Here is a 27,813-nt window from a genome sequence, read left to right as displayed (position 1 = left end):
CAACTTAGAGATAAAACTCCTCCTTCTGCCCCCAGAAGCCCAATCCATGGGAATGAATCTGATAAGACTGCCTTTACTAAGGCAGCACCCTGCGGGTGTCAAAATTCCTAGCTCACTAGTTACTGATATGTGACACTAAGCAAAGCACTCACCCTCTCTGAGCCTTCATTTCTTCAACTCTAAAATAGGGGTAAAAATAGTACCTACCTAACCATGTGGTGATGATTAAAATCAATGCATTTAAGTACTTAACAATACTTAGTTCACAAGAAATCCTTTCCGTATCCCTCCAAAGAAAACAGTATCTATCATTAAAAAAAAAAAAAAAAACAGAAAAGAGCCAGACTTCATTTCCTTTTACATGGATTCTTGAAAAGACTTCTCAACTAGACACCCTAGGCTACCAGAAAAATTTTCCAAAAGACAGCCCTCTCCTCTTCTCAAAAACAAAACAAAGCAAAAAAACAAATATTGCCCCTCTGTTGCCTTTTGCACCCTACTAAAGTTCTCCATGTGAGTTTTAAGGTATCAGGGGTCTGGCCTCACTACACATTCAACCTTAACTACCAGGATCTCCCTACCCATCTTTCAAGTCTACCTCCTCCACACATCCATATCACTCATCTCCCTCTGTGCTCTTCCAGTCCTTAGAGTTACCATTCCATAAGCTGGAACTGAGTCACTGTACTAACTGTGTGCTCACTGCTCCTTCTCGTGTGTGAGCTTGGTTGCCCCAGGAGCAGCGAATTCCTTACTATTCCCAGCACAGTCCTGGTTCTAGATTTCAGTTAGTACTTAGATCTACTGACTGGCACCTTTATTATCACAGCTAGATCTTCTACAATAGTTTTAAGGCAAGTTTTATTTAGACAGAATTCCAGACTATCAGAGCTAGGTCGTTAATGTTCTCCTAGTTCGACACCTTCATATTACTGATGAGGAAATAAGTCCTGGAAGGGAAACAGATTTGCCCAAAGTCATACAATAAGTGAGTACTTATGAGATTTGGAAGGTATTAGGAATACCACTTTGTAAGATTTCTCTGGGAAACAGTGAAGAACAGCTCACTGTATCTATTTCTATGGGAAAGGAAGCAAAGGTAGGACAAAGGATAGAATGACCCCTACCAAGCCTCCAACCAGGGAAACTCAAGACTCTGATGGCTTCTGCCCTGGGGAAGAATACTTGCCCATGCAACCAGAACGGCAAGAATCTGGACTCCCAGTGCAGTTTTGGAAGGATGGCACAGCCTGGGCAGTCATGTGAGCATGGTCTCAGAGACCAGGTAGCCCACAACCCAAGTGGAACAGGAATTTCCCAGGAGCTGGCAGCATCAGGGCTATGGGAAAGGGCAGGGCCTTACCTTTCCTGAAGGTCATGCAGACTCTGCTCAGCTCGCTGTAACCCCTCCAGATCCTTCATCATCTTCTTCATGTGCTCCTTGGAGTAACGGTTCTGGATATAAGCAAACCAGCAGCCACCCACACCAATAACGATAGACACCACCAGCATGAAGTCCTTGAGGTGATTATGGCGGGTCACTGCCAGAGAGGAAGGGCATGTTGAGTCAGGCTGCCCACTGCACACTTAGCCTTGCAAAATCCACTGCACACCCTCCTTCATGAAGCCTTCGTTTCTGTGCTTAGACACACTCTTGCCATACACTATTATAGTAAGCTCTGTGCCCATTTCTCTGCTAAGTCAAGGCTTAGTTTGGAAAGGATGAGAGGCCTTACAGCAACACAGGAAACTTATTAAATCATGCTTCCCTAATATGCCATGAAGACCAATGCCTTTTCAATATATGCCAGCTATCCCTGGTCTGAGATGAGCCCATGTACCCAGAGGCAATGACTTCCATCCCACAGGGTAAGCAATGCTAAGGTGCTAGAGCAGGTAGAAGGGGATGGCTGGTAAGGGTATAAAGCAATGTCAATAGAGCTTGGTTCTGGCTGTGGAACTAAGGTTACTACAGGAGCTGGGTCTCCTGGACTACTAGGCTATTGTAGGTACAAGGGGCAAAGTCCAGATCAGCATTTCTGAGCTGTGGCTCAACCCACAGACCAGGCAGAACAGGAGTAGGTTCAAGAGATTGGTGTATATATATAAGACAGTTCACATGACAGGGACAGAGGGACAGAGCTATCTGCTAAGAATGCCTGGCAGCAATTTGATGAAGTGGCCAGGGCCCCAGCCACCAGCTGGGATTCAGAGTAATTATCAGTCTCCAGAGAAAAACTAAAAAGCAGGAGATAAGACCCATGTCCTAAGAATTGAGTCAACCAGAAGAGGAGTACTCCTGGAGTCTGACATTGTTCCTAATACACCAGATCTGGGCCCTGGGCCAACACAGGAGACCTGAAAGAGACACCTAAGGAGAAGAGGGCTGCTGCTGTAGCCCCTGCCTGGGTTGCACTCAACTTAGGACAGAGTAGCTATGGGCCCAGAGGAGCCCAGATGTGGGACTCAGGGAAGGAAGAAAAGAGGGAATGACCTCTTGTGCACAGCAGGTTACCCTCAGGTTGGAGAGGAGAAAGTAAGGCTGACAAGATCCTAGTGCCTGGTAAGGACAAAGAGCTAATGGGAATCTAAAAGGTCCCAGGTGGAACCACCAAGTGGAGGCAGGGTCTTGACAGCAGAAGACGACACATTTAGCTGGAAACCACATGAAAATGAGGCCCAGACTGAGAAAAAGGATTATATTCATAGTTCCTCATTGAAAGGCTGAACAGTAGGACATGGGGATGGTGTGAAATCAAAGACAGATTAGAACATTCTATTTCCAAGGGAGGGGAGTTACTAGGTGTGGGGTAGGAGTCATGTCCGTTACATGTTTAGACCAGATTCTCATAGAGAAAACTAAGGGTTCTCCAGCAGCCATCTTCAAGCCTCCAGGCAAGCCTTCAGTTCCAGCCATACTCAAGTCCTCACTCTCCTCCCTTCAGGTCCCAAGAAGAGATATCGCTGCAGCACAGTGAGCTGCCTTTCTTTCTGGAACACAGTGGCCTCCAACATAGCCTCTACCAGAGCTGGGGTACACTCTGTCTCCTGTTGATTAAGGACTGTTAACCTTGGCTTCTCAGGGTTTCTCAATTCCAATACCCCCTGTACATTCCTATGGAAAGTCAAAGGTACTCTTGTTCAAACAAGACTCCATGCAACCAGCATGCTCCAACACTTCAAATTTTTAAGGTGGGCATGCAGACCGGGCACCTATCTATTCTATTCAGTCCCTTAGTCAACCTTATCCAGATCAATCTGGAACAAAATGTTATTATTCTTTCCAGCTTCACATTCTCATCCAAGTCATGAATATGAATTCCGAATGGCCAGGGCCAAGGACAGGATAGGTAATTCTGTTCCACCTATCAGTACCTGCTGGATCTTTCCAACCAGTTTGACTTTACTTAAATAAACAAGCATCCACCCCATACACACATCCCTTTGCCTCGTCAAGTGCATAGCTGAAGCTCAGCTCTACTGCTTATCACATCCCATGAGTCACCAAGCGTGGTGGGAAGAAAACAAGTCTAATATAGCTGATTCACTGTGACCCCTGTGATCACCACCTGTCTGTATGCCAGTGCCTGGCACAGGACTAACACACAGAGGCACTCAGTAAAAATTTGTGGGATTGAGTTGTTACTGATCAACCTCAAGTATATCTCCCTCTTCTTAATCCACATAAGGAAGGAAGGGAAATAGAGCAAATATACAATGTATCAGGCATTTATACTCATCATCTCTAATTCTCACAACTCTCTATAATAGAGTATTAGTATTCCTATTCTATAGACCAGAAAACTGTGGCTCATAGGAGCACTGACTTGCTGGAGTTCATAAAAAGCGGCAGAGCTGGGATTCAAATCCAGATGTACCTGACTGCATGGTCTTTCTGCTACACCTACTTTTGTCATAACAACTTTCATACTCATGCAGTAGGTATTGTTTCTGCTATGTTACATGCAAATATCTCTCACCATGGAGAGGCCTATATCTCTTGATCTAGCCTGAATGTGACTAAGAGTCCAAGGCCTCAGTTTTCCCTCCAAACAACATCTTGGGAGCTGACTGCACTGCCATCAGGACAGGCCTTTAAGATGAAATGTAAAGCTTCATGGAGAGAAATTCTGCTGTCAAAAAAAAGCATCCTACACTGAGTATTAGTAAAACTGGGTTTTATGCTCCCCTCTGCCCCAATTTGTTAAGAAATTCACTTCCCCCATCTGGACCTCAGCTTCTTCAGCTATAAAATGCATTATCAGCCCTGACCAGTTTGGGTCAGCAGTTAGAGCATCGGCTCAAGGACCAAAGAGTCACGGGTTCAATTCCAGTCAAGGGCACGCACCTCGGTTGCAATTAGGTCCCTGGCCCTGGTTGGGGTCATGCGGGAGGCAACCAGTCGATGTGTCTCTTGAGGATTAAAAAAAAAAAATGCATTATCACAGAATTACTAAAGAGATCAAATGTGCAGTTGTAAATGAAAGTGCTTAGAGGCATTTTGGGAATATTCAGATGGACATATCCAATAGGTAATTAAGAATGAGGATGTGGAGTTTGAAAAGTTGATGTGAGAACTATCAGGTCCCTTCAGTGGAGCCCTGGGGTGAACCCCACAGTCTTAAATGAATCTACGATGGTAAATTTTATGCATTAATTTGATTGGGTGAAGGGATGCCCAGATAGCTGTTAAAACATTTATTTCTGGGTGTGTCTGGGAGGTTGTCTTCATAAGAGATTAGTATTTGAATTGGTAGACTGAGTAAAGATCATCTTCACTATTGTAAGTGGGCATCATCCAATCATCCTCAGGCCACTGTGGGCCCGAGTAGAACCAAAGGTGGAGGAAGGGTAGAAGTGCTCTCTCAGCTTGAATTGAGACATCCATCTTCTCCTGCCCTCTTATGTCAGTGCTCCTGGTTCTCGGGTCTTCGGACTCAGACAGGGACTTACACCATCAGCCCTCTGATTCTCTGGCCTTTGGACTCAGACTTACATCATCGTCTTCCCTGGGTCTCAGGACTCTGGAATTGGGCTGAATTATACTACTGGTTTTCCTGGTTCTCCAACTTGCAGATGGCAGATCATGGGACTCTTGGCCTCCATAATTATGTGAGTCAATTCCTATAATAAATCTCTTATACATATCTATATGCATGTCCTATTGGTTCTATTTCTCTGATGAACTCTGAAAATACAGAATACAAAGGTTTTAGCCCTAAAAGGGGAATGGGGTTGTACAATATAAAGTGCATGTGAAGGGCAAATACCAGCTCCTGGGGACATGAATATGGCCAGTTGCCCTGCACAGCCCCTACACAAGCTCAGCTCTCAGTCCACCTCGCTTCCAGGGAATACATCCAGGGCAGAGAGACCATGGAGGTTTCATGAGAGCAGATGTGGCTGGCCAAGTGAACAGAGCTAAGCCAGGGAAACTGGCTGGAACCTGAGAATCCAGAAGGTGGCAGAATTCCTAGCCTTAGTGCTGTAAATAGATTTTAGCAAAATGAGGTCAACTGTTAACACAATCAGGCCTAATGCAGGGAAGGAAAGTGTAAACTAATGAGATGCTGACATGTCAACTGAGTCAGGGGTAATGGTGAAAATTTTCAAAGTACCAGTTAGCACTGAGAAGTGAGCCTCTAATCATTATCACTTTCTGGAATTCCCTCTCCCAATCTATTCTTTCCACTCTCTCTAGTGCCCATAATACCTTGCCCCTGCCAGATACAAATATTCGCCCCTACCTGCCAAAGCATGTGCTAGGAATTTCTTTTCTCATTTACACAGCCTTCTGTGTTGAGATGTCTATTTGACCAGGAATTTATTCCTGGGCCCACCTCCCTTCTGGTTATAACCCCAAAAGTGCTTTAACAGCCTCACCTATCCAAACATGCTCCATAGGTGGCAGTTCTCTCCACAACCTGGAAAGGATTCTTCTCCCATCTCCCCTCAGTCCTGCAGCTCTGATGAGGCCCATCCTCCTTCTGTATAACTTCCAGGACACATCACCTGACACTCCTTGCTGGGCCTTTGCTAAGTGCTGATGACAGCTGAACAAAGCTGTTTCTATCCCTGAGGAGTTCCCAGTATAAATGGTAGCAGAGAGGGAAACAGAATTTTATAAAGAAGGCAGGTAGAAAGAGCTGTGGCTTCTCAGAGAAGAGTAAGAGGGAAGGGTTGAGAATGCCTGGAAAGAAGCTGGAAAGGCATCCTGGAGAAGGCTGGAAGGGTGAGTTGGAACATAACAGAAGGGAGAAAGAAGGTAAGGGTAGAGTTGTCAGAGATCAGAGCAAACTTTGTCAGAGAGGCGGCCACTCCTGCTTACCAAGGACGCTTCCCTATTATCTGAGCCACTAAAGAAGGAAGACAAGGTATAGTCTTGTCTTTTCCTCTCCACAACTCTCCCCAACCCCAACAATTACAAGGCAGGCCTCTCCCTGCACCCTTCTCAATACTCCTGCTGAAGTTCCAAGGGCACAGTAGTCCCTAGACCAGGACTAACCACACCAGACACACTGTACACTGAAAATAGTAGCAATCATTTGTTTAGAAGAAACTGGGGACTAGAGAACCTTGGGAATGTGCCCAAGGTCACAAGACATCTGAGTGACAGTGCCAGTTTGCTTGATTTCAAAGCTGGAACTCTATATTATAATAAGTTTCCTCTACCAGAAGTAGAGGGTGGAATTATAAAGTAGAAAAGAGCAATGAGAAATAAGTTAAAGACCTGGGTTTGAGTCATGGCTCTGCCACTTAAAAGCTGAATGACCTCTAAAAACTCACCTCATCTCTGGGCCTCATTTTCTCTGAGAAAGTATCTGCAGAGTAGAAAAAGCCCCCTCAACAAATGATCTACTGCCAGCATAAGACATCAGCTTAGGCCTCAAATGGACAATACCTTGGGCCTTTGTTTCTCAGAACACCTGGCTACTGGCACTGTTAAGGCAGCCCCATGTGGGCCTCCAAGTCTATAGCCAATTTTGCAGGTTGGAGAAGGACCATGTGCTGCTCTGTGGCCATATGGGGAGGACTGAGATGTCTTGTACTGTCAGAAAATGGACCCTGAGGTGACCCTCTGCTGAGCAGCCTGATCCTTTTTCCTTTTGAAGCTGCTGTGAATAGATGGATCCATCTCACTCAGCAGACCCTCCTGGCTACTGCACAACAAACTCTGATTTTGAGATCGCACATCTCAGACCAGTGGCAGGGTTTTCATCAAGGTGGTCATGGCTGTCAGCTGTAACTGGCCCAGGTTGTCAGGGGTATGTATCTACTGCATGCCTTATGGTAAGGTATGAGAATCATAGCCCTAAGAACTCATCCAGGTACAGAACACAGGTCAGAGCCAGTGGAGGCCCTCACTCAGTCCTGCATGGGTGCTGGACAGGGAACATCACTGAATTAGAAGTTTTAATCCACGCTCAGATGGGAACACAGAGCCTAGAGGGACAGAGTTCAAGGGATTCTTTACAGGTCCCCAGCAGGTACAGCCCCACCCTTGCAGAAGTCTCCTGGCAAACAGCTAGCTTCCTATTATTTTCCTCAGATTCCAGCTGGCAATTTTCAAAAATTTTCTTTAACAAGCATCAGTAGGAAAGTATAAAGATGACATGTACCATCAGGACAGCTGCTGAATTCCAAATTCTTAGCTCCCAGCAGCATACCCAGCTCTATCTGAGTCCTTGACTGAGAGAACCAGTTAAGAGCCATACTAACTAAGCCATTTTATAGGTGAGGAAACCTAAATGTAGGCAAGAGAACGGAATTGTCAAAGATCACTTGATAGGACAAGGGCCACAGAATTCCTTTAAGTACAGGATATAGACAGCAGTAGTAGGAAGGAACAGACCTCCTGTCTTTTACACAGGACCCTTATCAACCAAAGGGTTTCTCCCAAGAAATTACAGAATGAAGCAGCTGAAAGAAATCTTAAGGATCCATTAGCATAATAGTTTCATGATACAGATCAGAAAACACACCCTGAGAACTGACCTACACAAGGTCACACAGTGAGAGGCAGTTTTGAAAAGAGACCAAGGTGCTTTCCTAAACTTTTTAAGTTCTCTATGTGAAAGTCCAGGAGTTACCAAAAAATCTATATATACACGATGATGATGACTGAGATATAATTCACACACCCTAAAATTCACTCTTTTAAAATGTACAATTCAATGGTTTTAGCATTTACAAGGTTATACAACTATCAACACAATTACTTTTAAAACTTAAGTATAAAACGTTCAGAGAGAGGGTGCTGCTCTCAAGGCCAGGGCTTGAGATACCACAGCTCGAGACCAGGCTCAGATATTCACTCTGAGTATTCAGTGAAGAGGCAGCATAGAGCAGGGGTGGGAACCTTTATTTTGCCAAAGGCCATTTGGATATTTGTAACATCATTCATGGGCCATACAAAATTATCAACTTAAAAATTAGCCTTCTGCCCTGGCCGGTTTGGCTCAGCGGTTGGAGCGTCGGCCTGCGGTACAGAGAGACCCGGGTTTGGTTCCCGCTAAGGGCACGTATCTCAGTTGCAGTTTGTCCCCGGCCCTGGTTGGTCGTGTGGGTGGCAGCCACTCGATGTGTCCCTTTCACGTTGATGTTTCTCTGTCTCCCTCCCACTCTATCTGTACAAAAAATGGAAAAATGTCCTCAGGTGAGGATAAAAAATAAATTAAAAAAAAATTAGCCTGCTATATTTGATCAGGCTAATTTGGTGAGGCGTGTGATGTTAGCTAGTATTATTTGGCAGGCCTTATACGGCCTGCGAGCCAAACGTTTCCCACCCGATAGAATAATAAACAGGAGTCAGGCTCTTGCAGATCTTAGGGAATTGAACCATCTAATTCTCTCAATTAATTCCTGGCTGAAGAGAACACCCTTCCTTAGGCCTGAGTGTGTCTCTATTGCTTCAGGGAAAGCCCACTTAGTCCTCTTCGGTTGTCCAAGGACACAGATGTTCAACAATTAGTTCATACATTTTGCACACTCACAGTGTGAGCAGGGAATAGCTAAATGGCATTCATCCTCACCCTGGCCGGCTTGGCTCAGCGGTTAGAGCATCGGCCTGCAGACCAAAGGGTCTTGGGTTTGTTTCCAGCCAAGGGCATGTGCCTTGGTTGTGGTTTGATCCACGGCCCTGGCTGGGGTCAGACGGGAGACAATTAATTGATGTGTCTCACATCCATGTTTCTTTCTCTCTCTCCCTCCCTCCCTTCCCGCCACTCTGTCTGAAAATCAATGGAAAAATATCCTCTGGTGAGGATTTAAAAAAAAAATGGCATTCAGCCTCTAAGGGTTACTTTCACCCCTGAGCATAACTTTCATATTTTAGCCATTGCGTTCCTGCTCAGGTTGTTTCCTCTACCTAGAATGCCCTCTCTGGCCACCTCCATGGAATAAAGCCCTACTCATCCTTACAAAGAGAGCTCACATGCCATTCTTTGAAAGTATGTCTTCTCCATTCCTCCTCTGGACCTCAGAAGCACTATGCACCTCTCTAGAACAATAATTTTATCCCTTTAGGGCAGAAAATGATTCATCCAGGTCTTCCTATAGGTTCCAGCACAGCACTGGCACAAGGCAGATGTCTTATTAATGTATTTAATGAACAGATGTTGATATCTGAATGGACTAAAATGTAAAACCATTTCCTATGTCAACAATAGCAGAAAAAGTGGAGGCACTGCCTTGCAGTTGCACCTATGAGACTCATGACATCAGCCCAGCCACCCCAGCAGCCTTGGGTTCCACGGCACACCAGCAGCCCTTCTCTCCACAGGACTCACAGAGAGGAGGCCCAAAGAGCACTGTGTCCAGGGCCTTCAGTTGCAGTTTCTGCCGATGGCTGCGGTCTGTCATCTTCAGCACAGTCCCTGTCATGGTGGTGTTGGTTACAGCAAGCCTGTTGAGTCAAAGAGTAGGCACTCAGTTCCCTGCCAGCAAAGCCAGAAAGGATCCTGGTAAAACTCCTCACCTCTTCCAGGAACACTTTCATGACTTCTAGCTCCTGGTGACTGCTCCCCTCTACACTCTAGAGTACAGAGTCTATACCTGCGGATCTCAATGGGGAGTATGCAGCGACACAAAACATTTACCAGGAATTTGTTCACCCTCCTCCACATGTCCACCTCTCCTGAGTATCCTATTCTCTAAGCATTATCCATTTGTGACCATTCCCGCACCCAGCTGTAAATTATCGATTGTGCTCCCCCTTATAGAAATTATCCACTATATATCTGTCTCCACACTACCACTATTTGTAAAATCATTCTCCTGTCCAGCCCTTGTCAAAATGTCATGCTACATAATCCAGTGATTCTGGGGATCTCTGAATTACCCTAATCCTAAGCCACTTAAATATATTTAATAATGAATATATATATATATATATATATATATATATATATATATATATACTCATTAAATATAAACCTGCTGCCCTGGCCAGTTTTGTTCAGTGGTTGGAGCGTCGGCCAGTGGTCCAGAGAGGCCCGGGTTGGGTTCCCGCTAAGGACACGTACCTCGGTTGCTGTTTCTCCTCGGCCCTCGTTAGGTCATGCGGGTGGCAGCCACTTGATGTGTCCCTTTCACATCGATGTTTCTCTCTCTCTCTCTCCCCCTCCCACTCTATCTGAACAAAATATTGAAAAATGTCCTCGGGTGAGGATAAAACACACACACACACACACACACACACACACACACCTGCTGATGTCAAACACTGCATATCTTATTAGCTTGTACTTGAGTCACAGTAATTTGCCCCCAATCAGATACTCTCAGTTTTTATGACCTTTAACAACACTGTTAATAATAACTCTAATAGGAAAGAGCCTGTAAATAAGAAAATGACCTCAGAAAAACTGGACTTTGTTTCTCTTGTGCTGGAACACAGTGGGTATAGGCGGAGGAGAGTATAAGATATGGAAGACTGAAAAGCTATGGTTTGAGTCCCACAAGTGAGCATTTATTACCGTACTACTCCATAAGGTCAGTGCACTTTATGAACGCGTATCTTTGTTTCCTCAGATAGAAAAGAAGCTTCTGACATCACAGTGTGTGCTTACATTCTGCCTGGGCGTGCAGGGGCAGCTATTTCCTTCTCTACCCTGAGAAGCAATCAAGCCCACCTACAAGAGAGCAACGAGACACTGATGGGAAGAAGGGGGGTCAGGAGATCTAGTTTCTGGGCTCAGCTCTATCACTGAGTGACTCACTTGTCCAATCATAAGCTGCTGGGTCCCTCCCTTGGGGCCTCAGTTTCCTTCTGTGTAAACTTATATAAAATCAGGTGCTTCCTGCAAGCCTGGGGATTCTTAGGCCCCTCTTTAGAGCACTTCTACCAGGAATACTGGACTTCATCTGACTGATGAAAATAAGTATCTTTTGTACAGTCTATTTGTCAAAGAAACCTATGAACTTGAATGCTATCTACTTCTAAGCAGTGAGAGAAATGAAAAACATTTACTAGCTAACTTACTAAGCAACTACTGTGTATCTTGTACTGTTCTGACACATTATATACAATACCTCATTTAGTTCTCATGATTTTAAGAACCCAGTTCTATTATTAGCTCTACTTTACTGAGACTTAGAGTTGAGTAAAGTCACATAGCGGGTAACAGCAAAGCCAAGAAACAAACTCGGATCTGCTAGATTCTTTCCATTATACCATGCTGCCTAGTAATGGGCCTAAAACCTTCCCTACTCCATGCACTGTAGGCTCCATGCTTGCCACTGTCATTAAGGTGCCACAGCTTGGCTTCCTCTATTCCTGAGCCCAACCTAGATGCATCTGGTCTTGGGTCTAATTCTAGCCACAGGAGGGCTAAATGACCCCATATCCTGAGAACTGACTTCTTATCCTAGGATTTACAGTTTTATTTATTTATTTTTATTATTATTTTTTTAATCCTCACCCAAGGACATTTTTGCATTTATCTTCAGATAGAGAAGGGGGGGGGGAGGAAGGGGAGAAGGGGAGAGAGGGAGAGAGAGAGAGAGAGAAACATCGACGTGAGAGAGACCCATCGAGTGGTTGCCACCCACACAACCCCAACCAGGGCCAGGGACGAAATGCAACCGAGGTATGTGCCCTTAGCGGGAAGCGAACCTGGGTCTCTCTGGTCCGCAGGCTGACGCTCTAACCACTGAGCAAAAGCAGCCAGGGCAGCTTTACAGTTTTAATCCAAGCCATAGCCATTCCTCAAGATGAAATGGTCCAGTGATCCACAAGGCACTACTGCTATTTCCATGAATAATGAGAAAAAAAAACTAAATCCTTAAGCTTCATGGTCAATCATCTATTCAATTGCTTATCTCTTCCATGGAGTTCTTAAAGGCAGATATGAGGTCTAATGCATGTCTTTGTCCTCAGGGCCCAGGAGAGAACATGGCATATGGTAGGTGCTTGGTAAAGGTTTGTCAAATAGAACTAAACTGAGTATTTCCAGAAAGGCCATCTTCAACTACATGGGGCAAGAGGAAGATGCAGTGAAAAAAGCAGGGCACTTAGAACCTGGCAGGCCTGGGTTCAAATCCCAGCTCTGCCACTTAACTTGCAAAAATCATAAAATATTTGAAATTCAGTTCATTCACCTAAAAGTTGGGACAGCAATTCTTTCCTCCCAGAATTGTGAGAATCAACTGAAATAACAGGTAGGAAAGTACTCTATAAAGGGACGTATAAACATTAAGATTACTCTTGCCCTGGCTGGTTTCGCTCAGCGGTTGGAACATCGGCCTGTGGACCAAAAAGTCGCAGGTTTGATTCCAGTCAAGGGCATGTACCTCAGTTGCAGTTCGTCCCTGGCCCTGGTCAGGGTTGTGCAGGAGGCAACCAATCGACGTGTCTCCCTTACATCATTGTTTCTCAACTCTCCCTCTCTCTCCCTTCCTCCCCCTCTATCAGAAGATAAACAGATAAATATCCTCAAGTGAGGATTAAAAATAAATAAATAAAAAATAAGATTATTACTCTCTTCAGAGTAGGGAGAAGCTGTGAAGAGGAGGCTGCAGGCGGCAGAGGAGGGAACAGCCAGTTCAGCTAGGCCTGAAAAGCAGTGCCCATTAGCTCTGTAGCTAGAGACTACAATGTTGAGCATTCCAACAGCTTCACCTTCCCCTTTCCCGTTTGCTGAAGCTTAAAACTACATGCACCTACATAATAAGATGACAGATTATACACAATCAGCACTTACCAGATAGTAAGCTCTTCAAGGACAAGGGCAGGTTGTTGTCACCTTTATCCCCAGCACCCAACACAAGTGCTTGGCACAGAGCAGGTACTCAGTAAATATTTGTTGAATGAATGAGTAAATGGATTGATGACTGAATGACATATGACACTAGTATGACATAACAAGATATCCAAGCAGTAATCCATCTCCTTCCTACTTCTACCCCAAGCCATAGTATATTGTGCCTATAAAGAAGGCAAAGTAGCCCTGGCCAGTTTGGCTCAGCGGTTGGAGCATCGGCCTGCGGACCAGAGAGTCCTGGGTTCAGTTCCCACTAGGAGCACGTACCAAAAAAAGAAGGCAAAGTTAGGGCACAATATCTATTAGAAGAGTCATTCCAGAGAGGAGGCTGGGTCCAAAGGTAGTCAGCCCCCACTTTTGGAGTAGATAAACTGTATATGGATAATTCAGGGGAGGCTAAAAGAGCCCCAAAGCTCCTGGGCAATTAAAGAGGCAGCTCTTGGAACAGCAAAAGAAAAGAAAAACACCACAGGCTTTGAAATCTACCCATATCTAGAGTTTTGCTTCTAACTAGCCCTGTGACCTTGGAAAACATATTAGGCCAGTTTCATTATCTTTACACAATAATACCTACCGTATAGGATTACTGTAAAAATTAAATGAAATACTCTATAAGAAATGTTCAAGTAGAGTACCTGGCATGTACTAAGCACTCAATAAATGGCAGCTATTAGTACTATTCCCAGTATTGATAAATATATTAAATACGAGAATGGATGCTAAGTAGCCATTCTGCTTTATGGCAAGTGCGCAAAAGATGTGAGAAGAAGAGGGGTCCACAGATTCTGCCCTAAAAAGGGTGTAACATCATTTAACTGGCCAGAGCAATCTGAAGGCAGGCCAACTCCAGCCCTTCCCTACACCGCAAGTGAGAGAACCCAGTCTCCTCCTGACCTTGGCATGGCATGGCCACTGAGCTGCAGCTTCCGGAAGGTCTCCTCATACTGAGGCAACTCCACATATGTGATCAGCCACTGCACCACCTCGTCCACGGTCCAGTTGTACACTGTGGGAAGAGACCAGCAAAGCCATGACTCCAGCATGCCAAGCACTGCTTGCACTTGCTGTCACAGTCACACTGACTTTAACATTCACCACATGCTTACATGTTTAACATCTCACTCTCCTGTAAAAGCCTATGTATAAAAGGAATACCTACTCTACTTTTTGTTTATGGATATATACAAGGGTGGACAAGAGTAGGTTTACAGTTGTTCATACAGAGAAAGACATTAATAAATAAATAATAACACAAGAATAAACTCTGTTTCACATACTCAAACTTTTGCCTATCCCTGTATACACATATATAGGATATTTCTGTATATATAACGAGATGGGTCCAGATGATGTCACTGAAGCCCTAAGTCAGACTACACCAGTTGGCAGCTCTATTCATAGATTTTTTAGTTTAGTGCAACAATAAATTTCCCCTTTTGTTTATATCAAATTGAAAAGATTTTCTGTCACAAGAGGAGCCAATCCTAACTGAAATAATTACTGAGTGATCACTCACAACATGGTGAATCACATCATCACCCTACGTGGCCACCGCAGCTAGTCGTTTCTCAAGATTATAATGTGATTTTTTTTTTTATCCTCACCTGAGGATATGCTATTTTTTAAAACTGATTTTTAGAAAGAGAGAGATCAGTTGCCTCCTGCACATGCCCCGATCAGTTGAACCTGCAACCTAGGTATGTGCCCTGACCAGGAATTGAATCTGCAACCTTTAGGTATAAGGGATAATGCCTCAACCAACTGAGCCACCCAAGGCATAATGTTGTGATTTTTTTTTAATGGATAATTTAAAATAATCCTTTTAAAATAATTTTAATATTTGTGTGGTGTTTAGACACCTAGATAACAAACTTATCTCCATACTTTGGCAAGAGTCAACAAGAAAGGAACAGAAGTGGACTTAATACACAAGGACTATGTTCAAGCCAAGTGAAGGTCAAATGACATCATAATGTAGTATATAAATCAAAGTTTCATAGTAGTGTGAATAGAGAAAGCTGGTGAAAGGACAGAGTCACCAGACAGCATCCAGTAATAAAGGCACACTGAACCAAAAGAGCTGCGGAGCAACTAAGTGTCAGCAAAAAGGAATCATTTTATTGGATTTGATGTTTGTTTTTATTAATGTATAAATCTGTTTTTGTTTGTATTTGCATATAAATTTTATATAGCAACTTAAACCTCATTTTATATTTGTACACATTTAAGTAACATTATAGTAAAAATAATTTAAGTCAGTATTTAAGTCCAAGATAAAATATTTCCCTTAAAAGGAATTTGTACATTCCTCAAGTCTGAAAACTACTGTTGTGAGCAGCAATAAGCCTAAAAAGTTTTGAAGGAGAATGAGATAGAGATGTATCACCCTCCTCACTTAAGATTCATATCTTTACCAAAAACTGCCTTTCATCAGAAGGCTGTCTAATTCCCTTTAACAATTAGGAAACATTACGGCACAGACCGTGTCTCATTTATTTTTGCTCACCCCATTGTCTCCAAAATAGAGCTTCAGCCTAGCCGGTGTGGCTCAGTGGTTGAGCATCGACCCATGCACCAAGAGGTTGCCAGTTCAATTCCCGGTCAGGGCACATGCCCAGGTTGTGGGCCAAATCCCCAGTGGGGGGCATGCAGGAGGTGGTCAATCAATGTTCTCTCTTATCAATGTTTCTATCTCTCTCTCCCTCCCCCTACTCTCTCAAATCAATAAAGAAAAAAAATAGAGCTTCATATACAGTGGTATTACTAAGAATTACTCAAAAATAACTACCCTAAATGAGGAGTTCCAGGAATGTTCTGACTATGGGCTAAACAACAACAATCTCCTTAGACCAATATACAGCTTGTGTAGATGGTCAACTTCTGAAATGCTTGTCAAAAAAACAGACATTCCTCATAGGCATACCTCAGGTCTTAGGTTGTTTCTGTTGCTCTCACATAAGATAGGAACTTTGGAAGGCTAGGCCCTGTCCCTTCATTCTCCTACTTCCCCTACAGTGGAACCCAGAACTGGTCCAAAGCAGACCCTAGAATGATATCCTGAATAAAACCAAGTTGAAGGCATAAATGCCGCAATGTCTTGATGTTCTCAGGAGACAAGTTCAGAAGCCAATAGACTTTGGAGGTAGATTAGACTACTAGCAGAGACACAGGAGGTGAGAAGGGAAAGGTGCCATGGGACAAAATGAAGCAGGCACAGTGCCCTAAGACTGCATCCTAGAAGACAAGATCCTAGAGGTTTAGGTGAAGGGTGCCTAGTCATTGTTTGGTCAAATTTTTAATTCTCAGACTAAAATACATTGAAGAGAAGAGAGTAATTAATTTATGAGAGATGTGTTCAAATCCTAGGGCTTGGGAAAGGAGAAATGACAGAGCCGGGATTAAAGAAGCATTACAGAAAGTAGAATGTATTAGCCACTATTCCTGAAAATGAAGCCACACACATTACAACTGTGATCATTTGCTATGGTTTAGAGCATCAAGTAATAAAGGTGTAGTAGAGTGACATACAGACATCAGGCAGACAGACAAGTGCTAGCTTGTAAAGTTCAGAGAACAACATACTCCTGCCACTGCTGCCAAGGAAGCTCAGCCTCATCCAGGACAAAGGGGCCTTTCTGCTGGACATGTGGAGTGGAAAGAAGTTCACTTTTTTATTGCTAGAAAGGCCTGAGGCCAGTGGTACCACAAAGGCCTTTTGTCTACTGGGAGGACGCCTTGATACAAGCCTGAGCATAGATCTTTGTCATGCAGGAACTCCTCTATCTGCAGCCTATACTATAGTGGAGACAGGCAGGAGTCACTCTAGACCAGGGTTTCTCGGTCTCTGCCCCATTGACACTTTGGACAGGAAACTTTTTTGGTGTGGGGGGCTGTCCTGTGCAGTGTAAGATGTTTAACAACATCCTTGGCACTAGATGCCAATGGCATGCTGCCCTGCCAATCATGACAATTAAAAATGTCTCCAGATACTGCCAAATGTTCCCTGGGGAACAAAACTGCCCCAACTGAAACCCACTGTTCTAAACACAACATTTGGTGAAGCAGAGGGTCTATAAAGGAGTCACTGCAATCCAATGAGGAAGGTCTCTGAACACACTCAGCCCTATATAGCTAAGCTATAGGGGAAAAGGATAATGGCTTCAGCATACCAGGCTACGCCTCAAGGCAGTTGGTTTCAGTTTTTGTTTTTTGTGCTCGACATATCATTGTGGTACCTAGGCAGATGCCCTACCTAGGTAGGACGTGGCAGCACAGTGCTGTCCAACCAGAGTCACTGCAGTCTGAACAAAAGAAGCCAGGATGAGCTGCATTCTTGTCAGATAGCAACCCTGTGTCCCAGCATGAAGAGCTCACTTAACAGTCAAGTTGAGATATTAGAGTCCCTTGTGTCCCTAAGGTCCAAGTACCTAAAAGTTAAACGCTGGAACTGCTTTCTCATTCCACAAGAGACAATGAGAAGTTTTTCTGGGCCAAAGTGAGGAAGAAGACAACAGCAAATACAGAGAGCTGTGGCTGCCAGTGAAAGAAAAGGCAAGGGGAGCTTAGTACAGATACAGGCTCCAAATGATTCACATGTCCAAATCCAGCAGGACGTTCAAACAAGAGGTAGTCTGTCATCAGTCTTGCATCCCTGTAAGCCTATTCATGGGGCTCCTAGAGAGATCAGACTACATCTCTGGACAAAATGGCAATACTACGGAGATCAGAGAAGGTTAACTCCTAGATTTTTCATCAATAAACAGTCCTTCATAAGAAGAATGAATAAGGTGACTACATTTGTAGTCTCTAACCTTTCTTATGACATAATCTACCTGCAAAAAGTTTTTGTTTTTGTTTTTGTTTTTCTTTATTGATTTTAGAGAGAGAGGAAGGGAGAGGGGGAGAGAGAGAGAAACATTAATGAGAGAACATCGACTGGCCGCCTCCTGCACACTACCCATACTGGGGAATCTGGCCCACAACCTGGGCATGTGCCCTGACCAGGAATTGAACCGGTGACCTCTTGGTGCATGGGTCAATGCTCAACCATTGAGCCACACCAGCCAGGCCAGCAAAAGGTTTTTAAGCATACATTGCCAATATATGAATATCTGTTTATAAATTAGATTCATGTACTGACATTAGGTATATTGTAAAACAGACATAAAAATTAAAGTGTGAGATAAAAATAAATGCAATATAGCCCTGGCCAGTTTGGCTCAGTGGTTAGAGCGTCAGCCTGCGGTTCAGAGAGACCCGGGTTCAGTTCCTGCTAAGGGCACGTACCGCAGTTGCAATTTGTCCCCAGCCCTGGTTGGTCATGCGGGTGGCAGCCACTCGATGTGTCCCTTTCACGTCGATGTTTCTCTCTCTCTCTCTTCCTCTCCCTCCCTCCCACTCTATCTGAACAAAAAATGGAAAAATGTCCTCGGGTGAGGATAAAAATAAATAAATAAATAAATAAATAAATAAATAAATAAATAAATAAATAAATAAATAAATACAATATAAATACAAGCTCTAGTATTTTCTTATGGGACCCCAATTGATTGTCTTCTGTGGGCCCTGCTGAAGTGTGCATAACTGCCAGTAGAAACTACTGGACTAACAGCCTAATGCATCCCAGCACAGATGACCTGAATTTCACAGCCTTGCCCTGGAGGCTGCCTCTGCTGTAGCTCTTAACTTTGGAGTCCTCATCTAGAATCAGTATCTTGCATTTTTTACTTATTCATCCTTGAACATAACTCTCAGACTTCTAGGTCACTGTTATTTCCACAAAAGCTCTCTTCCCTCCTCTTGGCCTCCTAAACACCAACTAATCCTTAAAACCAAGCTCTACCTCTTTCCTTACTGAAACTCTCTGGAGCCTATCTCAAAATCTTCTCTTCTAAAACCTTCAAAATAAGTACCAGCTCTCCCTTCTCTGCTCACTTAGCACTTTCTTTATGCAGACTTCTTTTATAACATGTATGTTATATTATTATTTAGTCACATAACCTCTCTTCTCCATTACACTGTAAGTAATTTTGTAGGGAACATGTCATTTCCATTTATGTATTTCCCAAAGTCTAACACAGGACTACATCATTCTAAGTACTCTGTAAAGTTTACTGAATGGACAAAAGAACAGACATAAATGAATGAATAAGCAAAGGCCATCTGTGGGTCCTAAATCACTGTTGGACATCCCACCAGTTATTTACATTATATTTTCTCACTAATAGCATCACTCTCCCCTACAGACTTATTATGGAAATAAATAGGGAGAATTATTTTTAGAAGGAAAAAAAGCATTTATCTCGTGTATATCAGTAGGGAACCCCAGAAATTGATTTTTAGTTAGCTTCTCAGATAGTAAAGATATAGCCTGGCCTCCATCCTATGTTTCACAGATAGAAAAGGGGCCTTTTCCATTTGAGAAAGATGTTTATATTAAATAAGTAAAACCTCCTGTTTTATTCTGAGATAACCAGTTATTCAGGACCGAAAAATCTCTGGGCATTTTAGAACACTGGCTTGTTATTGTAGATTAGAAAAAGTACTAGATTTGAAACCAGAAGACCTTGATTTCTATCCTATCTGCCATGGACCAGCTTAGGTAAATCACTGAACCAGTCTGAACCTCAATCCTCCTTTTATAAAAGATCCATCCAGTCATTTAAAACATTAATTTTTTTACTACTTTGTGCCAGACACTGGGAACAGAGCAGTGATCAAGGCAGTAGCAATTGTTTCTTCATATATATACATATAAATAAATTCAAACCAAAGCACCTGGTTCCAAAGCCCACATTCTTTTTTTTTTAATCCTAACCTAAGGATATGTTTTTATTAATTTTAGAGAAAAAAGAAGGGAGAGAGGGAGAAAGATACATAAATGTGAAAGAGAAACATCGATCGGTTGCCTCCCATTCATGCCCTAACAAGGGACTGAACTCAAAACCCTTTGGTGTATGAGATGATGCTCCAACCAACTGAGCCACCTGGCCAGGGCCCAAAACCCACATTCTTAGTCACTGTTTTATATGTGACTGTCTGACCAAAAGGTTGACAAAAGGCTGACGAGTGACCAGCTAACTAACAGCTGTGTGAAGGAGAGGCAAAGAAAGCACTGGCAATCTTCCTGCCAGACATAGCTCTTTTGAGATGTGGGTTTGAAACCATAAAAGTAAGTAAGGGTTTCATCTGGAGGCACCAGTGGTCCATTAGAGGAAAGAGATACTGATTCAGGAGCCAATTTCTTACTGCTTATTTTTTCTCTGGCAAGACAAGGGATTGGCCAAGGCAAGGGTCTGTCCTGGCATATCCCTGGAGGTACGGATATAGCTCAAGTGCTAGGGAGTAATGCTTGCTGCTCCATCTGCTTGGGATGCCCTTTCCCCAAGTATTCACATGGCTCACATCTTCATTTAATTTTCTGCTCTAATGTCACCTCATCAGAGAAGACTGTCAGATCTGATGTAGCATTGCTCTTCATTCTTTTACCCTGCTTTATTTTGCTTCATTGTACTTATCACTATCCAACATTTATTTGTTTATAAATGTTTCATTTGTCTCTCTTTACCAGACTATAAGCACTAGGAATCGGTCACTATGTTTCGTATACTGTTATGTCCCTAGCTCCTAGACCAGTGCCTGACAAGTAGTAGTTGGTGCTCAATAAATCCCCCACCCCCACCCCTAGTGGATAAATGATTTTGGGGTTTGAGACCACAGCTTTCAAGGACTTTTATTGTTTGGCCTTAGTAATGCCTCACTCTCCCTATTCCTAAATGTAACCCTTGGACTCCAGACAAACTCATTATTGTCTGAGAAGACCCCACACTTTATAGTACTATGTCTTTGCTCGTGTTTCTTTTCTCTGATGGGCCTACATCTCTACCCAGATTCTGACCAGTCCCCAACACCTATCTCTCTATGAATGTGTGTGTGTGTGTGTGTGTGTGTGTCTTACTAGATGTAAGACCATGAGAAGTTACTTAACCTTTCTGTGCCTCATTTTGTCAGCTATAAAATGGTGAGAATCAGAGTTTTCACATTATAAAAGTGTAGTAAAGATATGGGAAGCTCCTAATATTCAGTAAGAGCTAAAGAAATATTAGCTATTATTATTTTAACCATTCATTTATTCATTCATTCACCAAGCTTTCATTGGTTTCTACTCTAGTAGGTAATGAGTGAATTACTGGATACAGAAATCAGTCTCCATCATAAAGGGCTCTCTTTTAGAGAAGGAGACATACAAGAAAATAAATGAGTATAATACAATATGACAGGTGCTAGGTCAGATGGATATATGGTGATATATGGGAGAAAGGAGTGACTAATAGCCGCAGTGAGTCAAAAATACCATAAAAAAACCTAGCTTTTCATCTGGCTACTCTGGATACAGAGAACTCCAAGACAGAATCTTACCAAAGTGGCCTTCCCTAAAAGTAGTTTGTGATCTAGACCTAAGGTTTGTCTCTCTGAGTGGTTTCCTCTGGATCTCACTAGCAGCTTGTCATCTGTGCCTAGAGTAAGGCAGAGATCTTCATTTTCTAATATACTGTCAATATCAATCCCTGAATCATTGCAAAAAGAATCTGGCCGTTGAGCCTAGGCCTCATGTAATAGGCCCACTAGGCTACCTGGCAAAAACCAGGTCTACATGCTTGCAAAGCAGTAAGAAAATCAAGGCTTTGGAATTGAATAAGCCAAACAACTTGTATAAGTGTACACAATGGCAGAGCCAAAGACAAACTTTTGTCTCCCACTCCGGGCCAGGCCTTTTGCTAAGTGTTGAGATACAGAATCAAATGAGGTACTGTCCTCAAGTAGTATGGTAGGAAAACAGGCAGGGGAACAGATCACTGTAATTAATGTGTTAAGTGCTGCAATGAGATAAGAGTAAGAGGAGAAAGGAACACAGAAGGTGGCACCTAACCTAGCCTATGGTTTCCAGGGAGGATTTCCTAAAGGGGATACTTAATTTGAATCTTAAATGTCAAGTAGAATTTAACCAGATCAACCAAGGAGGAAGGACAGCAGAACAGTATATATGAAAATATCAAGAATGAAAAGAGACATTTTCTAGTAACTGCAGATAAATCAGTGCAGAGAAAGAGATGTGATAAAGAATGGTAGAAAATAAAGTGAATCACAGAAATAAGCATGGGCCTCCTATTCTAAACCCATCGAGCACAATGCCTGGTACATAGAAGGTACTCGGTTAATTTTTTTTCATGCAAGCATGTTTGCACAAATTGTAGGAGAAAAGCAAATTTGTGGGGGATAATATTACAGAGGTGAATATGACAGAGGAGAGGTTAGAGACTTCCGGTCAAGATGGCAGCATAGGTAAACTCGGTATAGCGTCCTCCCACAACCACATCAAAGTTACAACTAAACTACAAAACAACCATCATTCAAAACTGCCTGAAATCAAGCTGAATGGAAGTCCTACAACTACAGAATTAAAGCAGCAGCCACATCCAGACTGGTAGGAGGGGCAGAGGCGCGAGGGGCGGAGGCACAACAGGCTGTTCCCACACCCACGAGTGGCGGATAAAAATCAGTAGGATACCTCGGCTGGGAGGGTCCTTCCTGAGGACTGAGGGGTCCCCGTCCCACACCAGGTGCCCCGCTCAGGGTTCCAGTGCCAGGAAGAGAAGTCCCCATAATTCTGGCTGGAAAAACCAGCAGGAACTGAGGCTCAGGGAAGCTGACGCGGCTGGAGCCCCAGGCAGCTCCTTAAAGGGCCCGTGCACGGACTTATCGGACTTGCTCCCTCTAAGCTTGGAGGGGAGGCAGCTCAAGGGGCACCAGAGACATACAGGGAAAAACTGAGCTGTTTGGCACTAGAGCGAGAGCTGGAGAGGGGGCTTTCTCCGGGACAGGCGTGCTGTCAGAGGCCTTTGTTCCTTTGGTGAGCCCTTCTATGGGGCAGGAGACATTCGCCATACCTGGGACTACAGCAACTTGGCTCACAATGGTAGCCCCACCCTGGTGATACCCTGAGGCCCTGCCCCATCCAACTTTCAGGCCCACCCAAGCTGTTGCCAGTTGCTTAACCATAGGATTGGCCTGTCTTGGATCCTGCTTCAGGTTTTCCCTAAATTCTTTCAAACAAGCAGCATCTGGTCTCAGATAGCCCCATACCGCTAGTTAAGTAATACACAGAAACAAACACAGAGAGGCAGCCATAATGAGGAGACAAAGAAACAGGTCCCAAATGAAAGAACAGAACAAAACCCCAATAAAAGAACTAAGCGAAATGGAGATAAGCAACCTAAAAGATACTGATTTCAAAATACTGCTTATAAGGATGCTCAATGAACTCAGTGAGAACCTCAGTGAACTTAGGGTTGGGGGAATAGGTGAAAAAGGTGAGGGGATTAAGAAGTACAAATTCATTGCTAGACTGACAAACTTCAAAGGGAAAGGGGTTAGGGGGTGGAAAGAAATAAACCAAAGAACTTATATGCATAACCAATGGACACAGACAATAGTGTGGGAAAAGGCAGGAGGGGGGCCGGAGGGGGGAGGAGGGGGTCGATGGGGAAAAATAAGGAACATCTGTAATACATTCTACATTCAACAATAAAGATTAAAAAAAAAAAGAAATGACAGAGAACCACAATATCAAAATATAAAAAAACATTTTTGAGGGGTTGGGGTGGGGAGAGAAAGACATCGATGTGTTGTTCCACTTGTATATGCGTATATGCATATATGCATTTATTGGTCGCTTCCTGTATGTGCACTGACAGGGGACTGAACCCACAACCTTGGTGTAATGGGACGACATAAAGAAACTTTTAAAATATAAAAGACCACCAGCCCTAGCCGGTTTGGTTCAGCGGTTAGAGCGTCGGCCTGCGGTCCTGAGAGACCCAGGTTCGGTTCCCGCTAAGGGCGCGTACCTCGGTTGTAGTTTGTCCCCGGCCCTGGTCGGTTGTGCGGGTGGCAGCCACTCGATGTGTTCCTTTCACATCAATGTTTCTCTCTCTCTCTCTCTGTTCCTCTCTCTCCCTCCCACTCTGCCTGAACAGAAAATGGAAAAATGTCCTCGGGTGAGGATAAAATAAATAAATACATAAATAAAAATAAAAGATCACCAGATTTTATTTACATGTACATATTGATCTTTTCTTACCCAACTGAGGTCATTCACTTTGAGATTACAGACATTTAATTTCGATGCACTAACATCTCAGAAATAATCACACAAAAAAAACATCAATGGCATTTTCTGTAATAATTTCTGTTGTCAGCAACTTCTGAGCTTTCAGTACCTTTGAGTCCCAAATGAGACAGCAATTGTGATCTAAGGTTACTGCAAGTTCTACACAAACACAAGTGTTACCTGAACAAAGGAAAGCCAATATTTATCTTCTCAAAATAACATATAATTACTATATTGTGATTACACTGGAATTTACTTGTAATATCTTTAGCAATATCTTTATTTATGTGAGTTCCATTTAAGAATATTTCTCCCGCCCTGGCCGGTTTGGCTCAGCGGTTAGAGCGTCGGCCTGCGGTCCTGAGAGACCCGGGTTCGGTTCCCGCTAAGGGCGCGTACCTCGGTTGCAGTTTGTCCCCGGCCCTGGTTGGTTGTGCGGGTGGCAGCCACTCGATGTGTTCCTTTCACGTCGATGTTTCTCTCTCTCTCTGTTCCTCTTTCTCCCTCCCACTCTACCTGAACAAAAAATGGAAAAATGTCCTCGGGTGAGGATAAAAAAAAAAAAAGAATATTTCTCCCACCCAGAAATTTGGTGTCCTAGCATGTTTGTTTCATTACTTAAAAATAAAAATAAAAATAAAAAGGGAAGCCACTGAAAAATGTAAGCAGAAACCTAGTCAGGTATTTATTTTAAAAAGAGCTCTCTGGAACCAATTATAGCATAGACCACAGCAGAGCTAGACTGGGCCAAGAAGAACAGTATGAAAGCATCCAAGCAAAAGATGATTAAGCTGAGACTTCTGCTTCAGGCCAAGATGAAGCAACAAGACTGGAATTTACCCTCCCACTCCTGAAACAACTAAAAAATATGAAACATCTTTTTTTAAGATGTTTTTATTGATTTTTTTTTTTTTTTTTTTGAGAGAGAGCTAAAAACATCAATGTGAGAGAGAAATATGGATTGGTCACCTCCTGAATGCCCCCCACTGGGGATCAAGCCCACAACCCAGGCATGTGTCTTTATCAGGAATCGAACTGGGACGTCTCAGTCCATGGGACAACACTCTATCCCCTGAGCCACATTGGCCAGGTAAAAATACAAAACACATAAAACAATGGTTTTCAAGACACTGGAGATCAGCCTACAATGGACAGTGATCTTTGAGAGATGGTAAACAAATGAGGCAAGTCATACAATTGGCTTGAAAGAAATGGAAATACACTTTTGTAAAGTTCTTATACTATGAGACGAGGTATAATAATATCTCTTAAAAGTAGACGGCGATAAGTTAGAGACGCATATTTTCTCCTAAAGCAACAAAACAAAGAGTTAAGCCAACAGAGGAGATAAAATGGAATCATAAAAATACTCACTAATCCAAAAGAAGGCCAAAGAAAAAAAAGAGAAAGGGGAGGCAGAAAACAAATAGCAACTTAATGGACTCAAATCTAACCACTGAGCTGAATAAAAACAGAAATAAAACATATCATCTAACATAGTGAAAAACGAACACTAGAGATGGATGTAAGATATCAGATAGATTTCAGAGGTATGTATTTCCAGAGCAAAAATATACCTTCAAATTAGAGCACATCATCAAGGGATACTAAGTTATTGAAGACCATATCAGACAGTGAGAATAAACATTCACCATGAGTTGTGTTCTCCTTTTAGGTATTTTTACTCTAAAATAAAATCAGTTTAAAAAAGCAAAAGGAAACAACATAAGTGTCCATCAGTAGATGAGTGGATAAAAAAGCTGTGGTACATGTACACAATGGAATACTATGCAGCTGTAAGAAAGAAAGATCTCTTATCCTTTGAGATGGCATGGAAGGACCTGGAGAGTATTATGCTAAGCAAAACAAACCAAGCAGAGAAAGACAAATATCACATGATCTCACTTATTTGTGGAATATAATGAACTAAACAAACTGATGAACAAAACTGACCCAGAGACATAGAGATGGGATACAGGCTGACAAGCCTCAGAGGAGGAGATGTTGTGGGGGGAGATAAACCACAGAACTTATATGCATGTATGCATGACCAATGGACGTAGACAACAAAGCTGGGGATGGGGTGGGGGGATGGGGAAGAGGGTGTCAATGGGGGACAAAGGAGAAACATCTGTAACAAAAAAAAATTAATAAAAATAAATAAATAAAATAGCAAAAAACTACAACATACCAGAATTTGTGAAATGCTGCTAACATGGTACTTAAGAGAAATTTATAGCACTAAATGTCTATATTTGAAAAAACAAAGGTCTCAAATTCGTGACCTTAGCTTTTACCTTGACAGACTAGAAAAGAGCAAATTAAACCCAAAGTAAACAGAAGAAAAAAACATAAAGATCAAAATAAAAATCAACGAAATAGAAAACAACAGAGAAAATCCTTGAAACCAAACACTGGTTCTTTCATAATATTAATAAAATTAATAAACCTCTAAGACTGATCAGTAAAAAAAAAGAAGACATAAATTACCAATAGGAATGAGATCGTTACAGATTCAAAACATATTAAAAGCATAATAAGGGTATAAACATATGCCAGTAAATTTGACAACTTAATGAAATGAAGAAATTCCTTGAAGATACAAACTATAAAAGTTAATTTAAAAAGTAAACAATCTGAATAGTCCTATACCTATTATAGAAATTGACAGTGTCATTAAAAACCTTCCCACAAAGAAAACTCTAGGCTCAGTAAATTCTACCAAATATGTAAGGAAAAAATACCAATTCTACATGAATTCTTCTGAAAACTGAAGAATATTTCCCAGCTCATTCTTTGAGGCCAGCATTATCCTGATACCAAAAACAAAAATATTACAAGTATCCAATATCCCTCATTAACAAAGAAGAAACATTCAAAACAAAATTTTGGCAAAAAGAAGGATAATGTATCATGACCAAGTGGGATTTATCACAGGAATGCAGGGTTCGTTTAAGATTAAAAAATTAATCAATTTAATTCACTATGTTAGCAAAAGAAAATAAAAAAACAGGCATCATCTCAACAGACAGAAAACTAATCTGATAAAGTTAAACATCCATTCTGAAAAAAAGTTCTCAACAAACCAGGAACAGAAAGTAGCTTCCTCAGCCCTGGCCTGTTTGCTTCAGTTGGTTGGAGTGTTGTACCATCCACCAAAAGGTTGTGGGTTTCATTCCTACTTAGGGCACATACCTAGGTTGTGGGTTTGATCCCCAGTCAAGGTGTGTTTTGGAAGCAACTGATTGATGTTTCTCACATCAATGTTTCTCTCTCCCTCTCTCCCCCTTTCTCTCTCTCTGAAATCAAATTTTAAAATACATATCCTTGGGCACAGATTAAAAAAAAAAAAAAGAATAAGAAGAAAGAAAGTAGCTTCAT

At 42.6% G+C, this 27,813-nt stretch overlaps 1 protein-coding gene across 6 annotated transcripts in view; it reads right to left on the bottom strand.

Moving 5' to 3' along the window:
- The window catches only part of STIM1 (stromal interaction molecule 1), a 214,756-nt gene that overhangs the window by 24,469 nt on the left and 162,474 nt on the right, over nt 1-27,813 (bottom strand). For all 6 annotated transcript variants that reach the window (XM_036258382.1, XM_036258386.1, XM_036258384.1 and 3 more), the window contains exons 4-6: nt 14,157-14,268; nt 9,789-9,904; nt 1,364-1,541 (exon numbers count right to left, since the gene is read on the bottom strand). In XM_036258382.1, the coding sequence (XP_036114275.1) occupies nt 1,364-1,541; nt 9,789-9,904; nt 14,157-14,268 (406 nt within the window). The remainder of the gene's footprint in view (nt 1-1,363; nt 1,542-9,788; nt 9,905-14,156; nt 14,269-27,813) is intronic.

This window comes from Molossus molossus, unplaced genomic scaffold, assembly GCF_014108415.1.
Source record: "Molossus molossus isolate mMolMol1 unplaced genomic scaffold, mMolMol1.p scaffold_m16_p_13, whole genome shotgun sequence".
NCBI classification, from domain to species: Eukaryota; Metazoa; Chordata; class Mammalia; order Chiroptera; family Molossidae; genus Molossus; species Molossus molossus.
The sequence above is the reverse complement of the archived record's forward strand: the minus strand, read 5'-3'. Positions and strand labels throughout refer to the sequence as shown.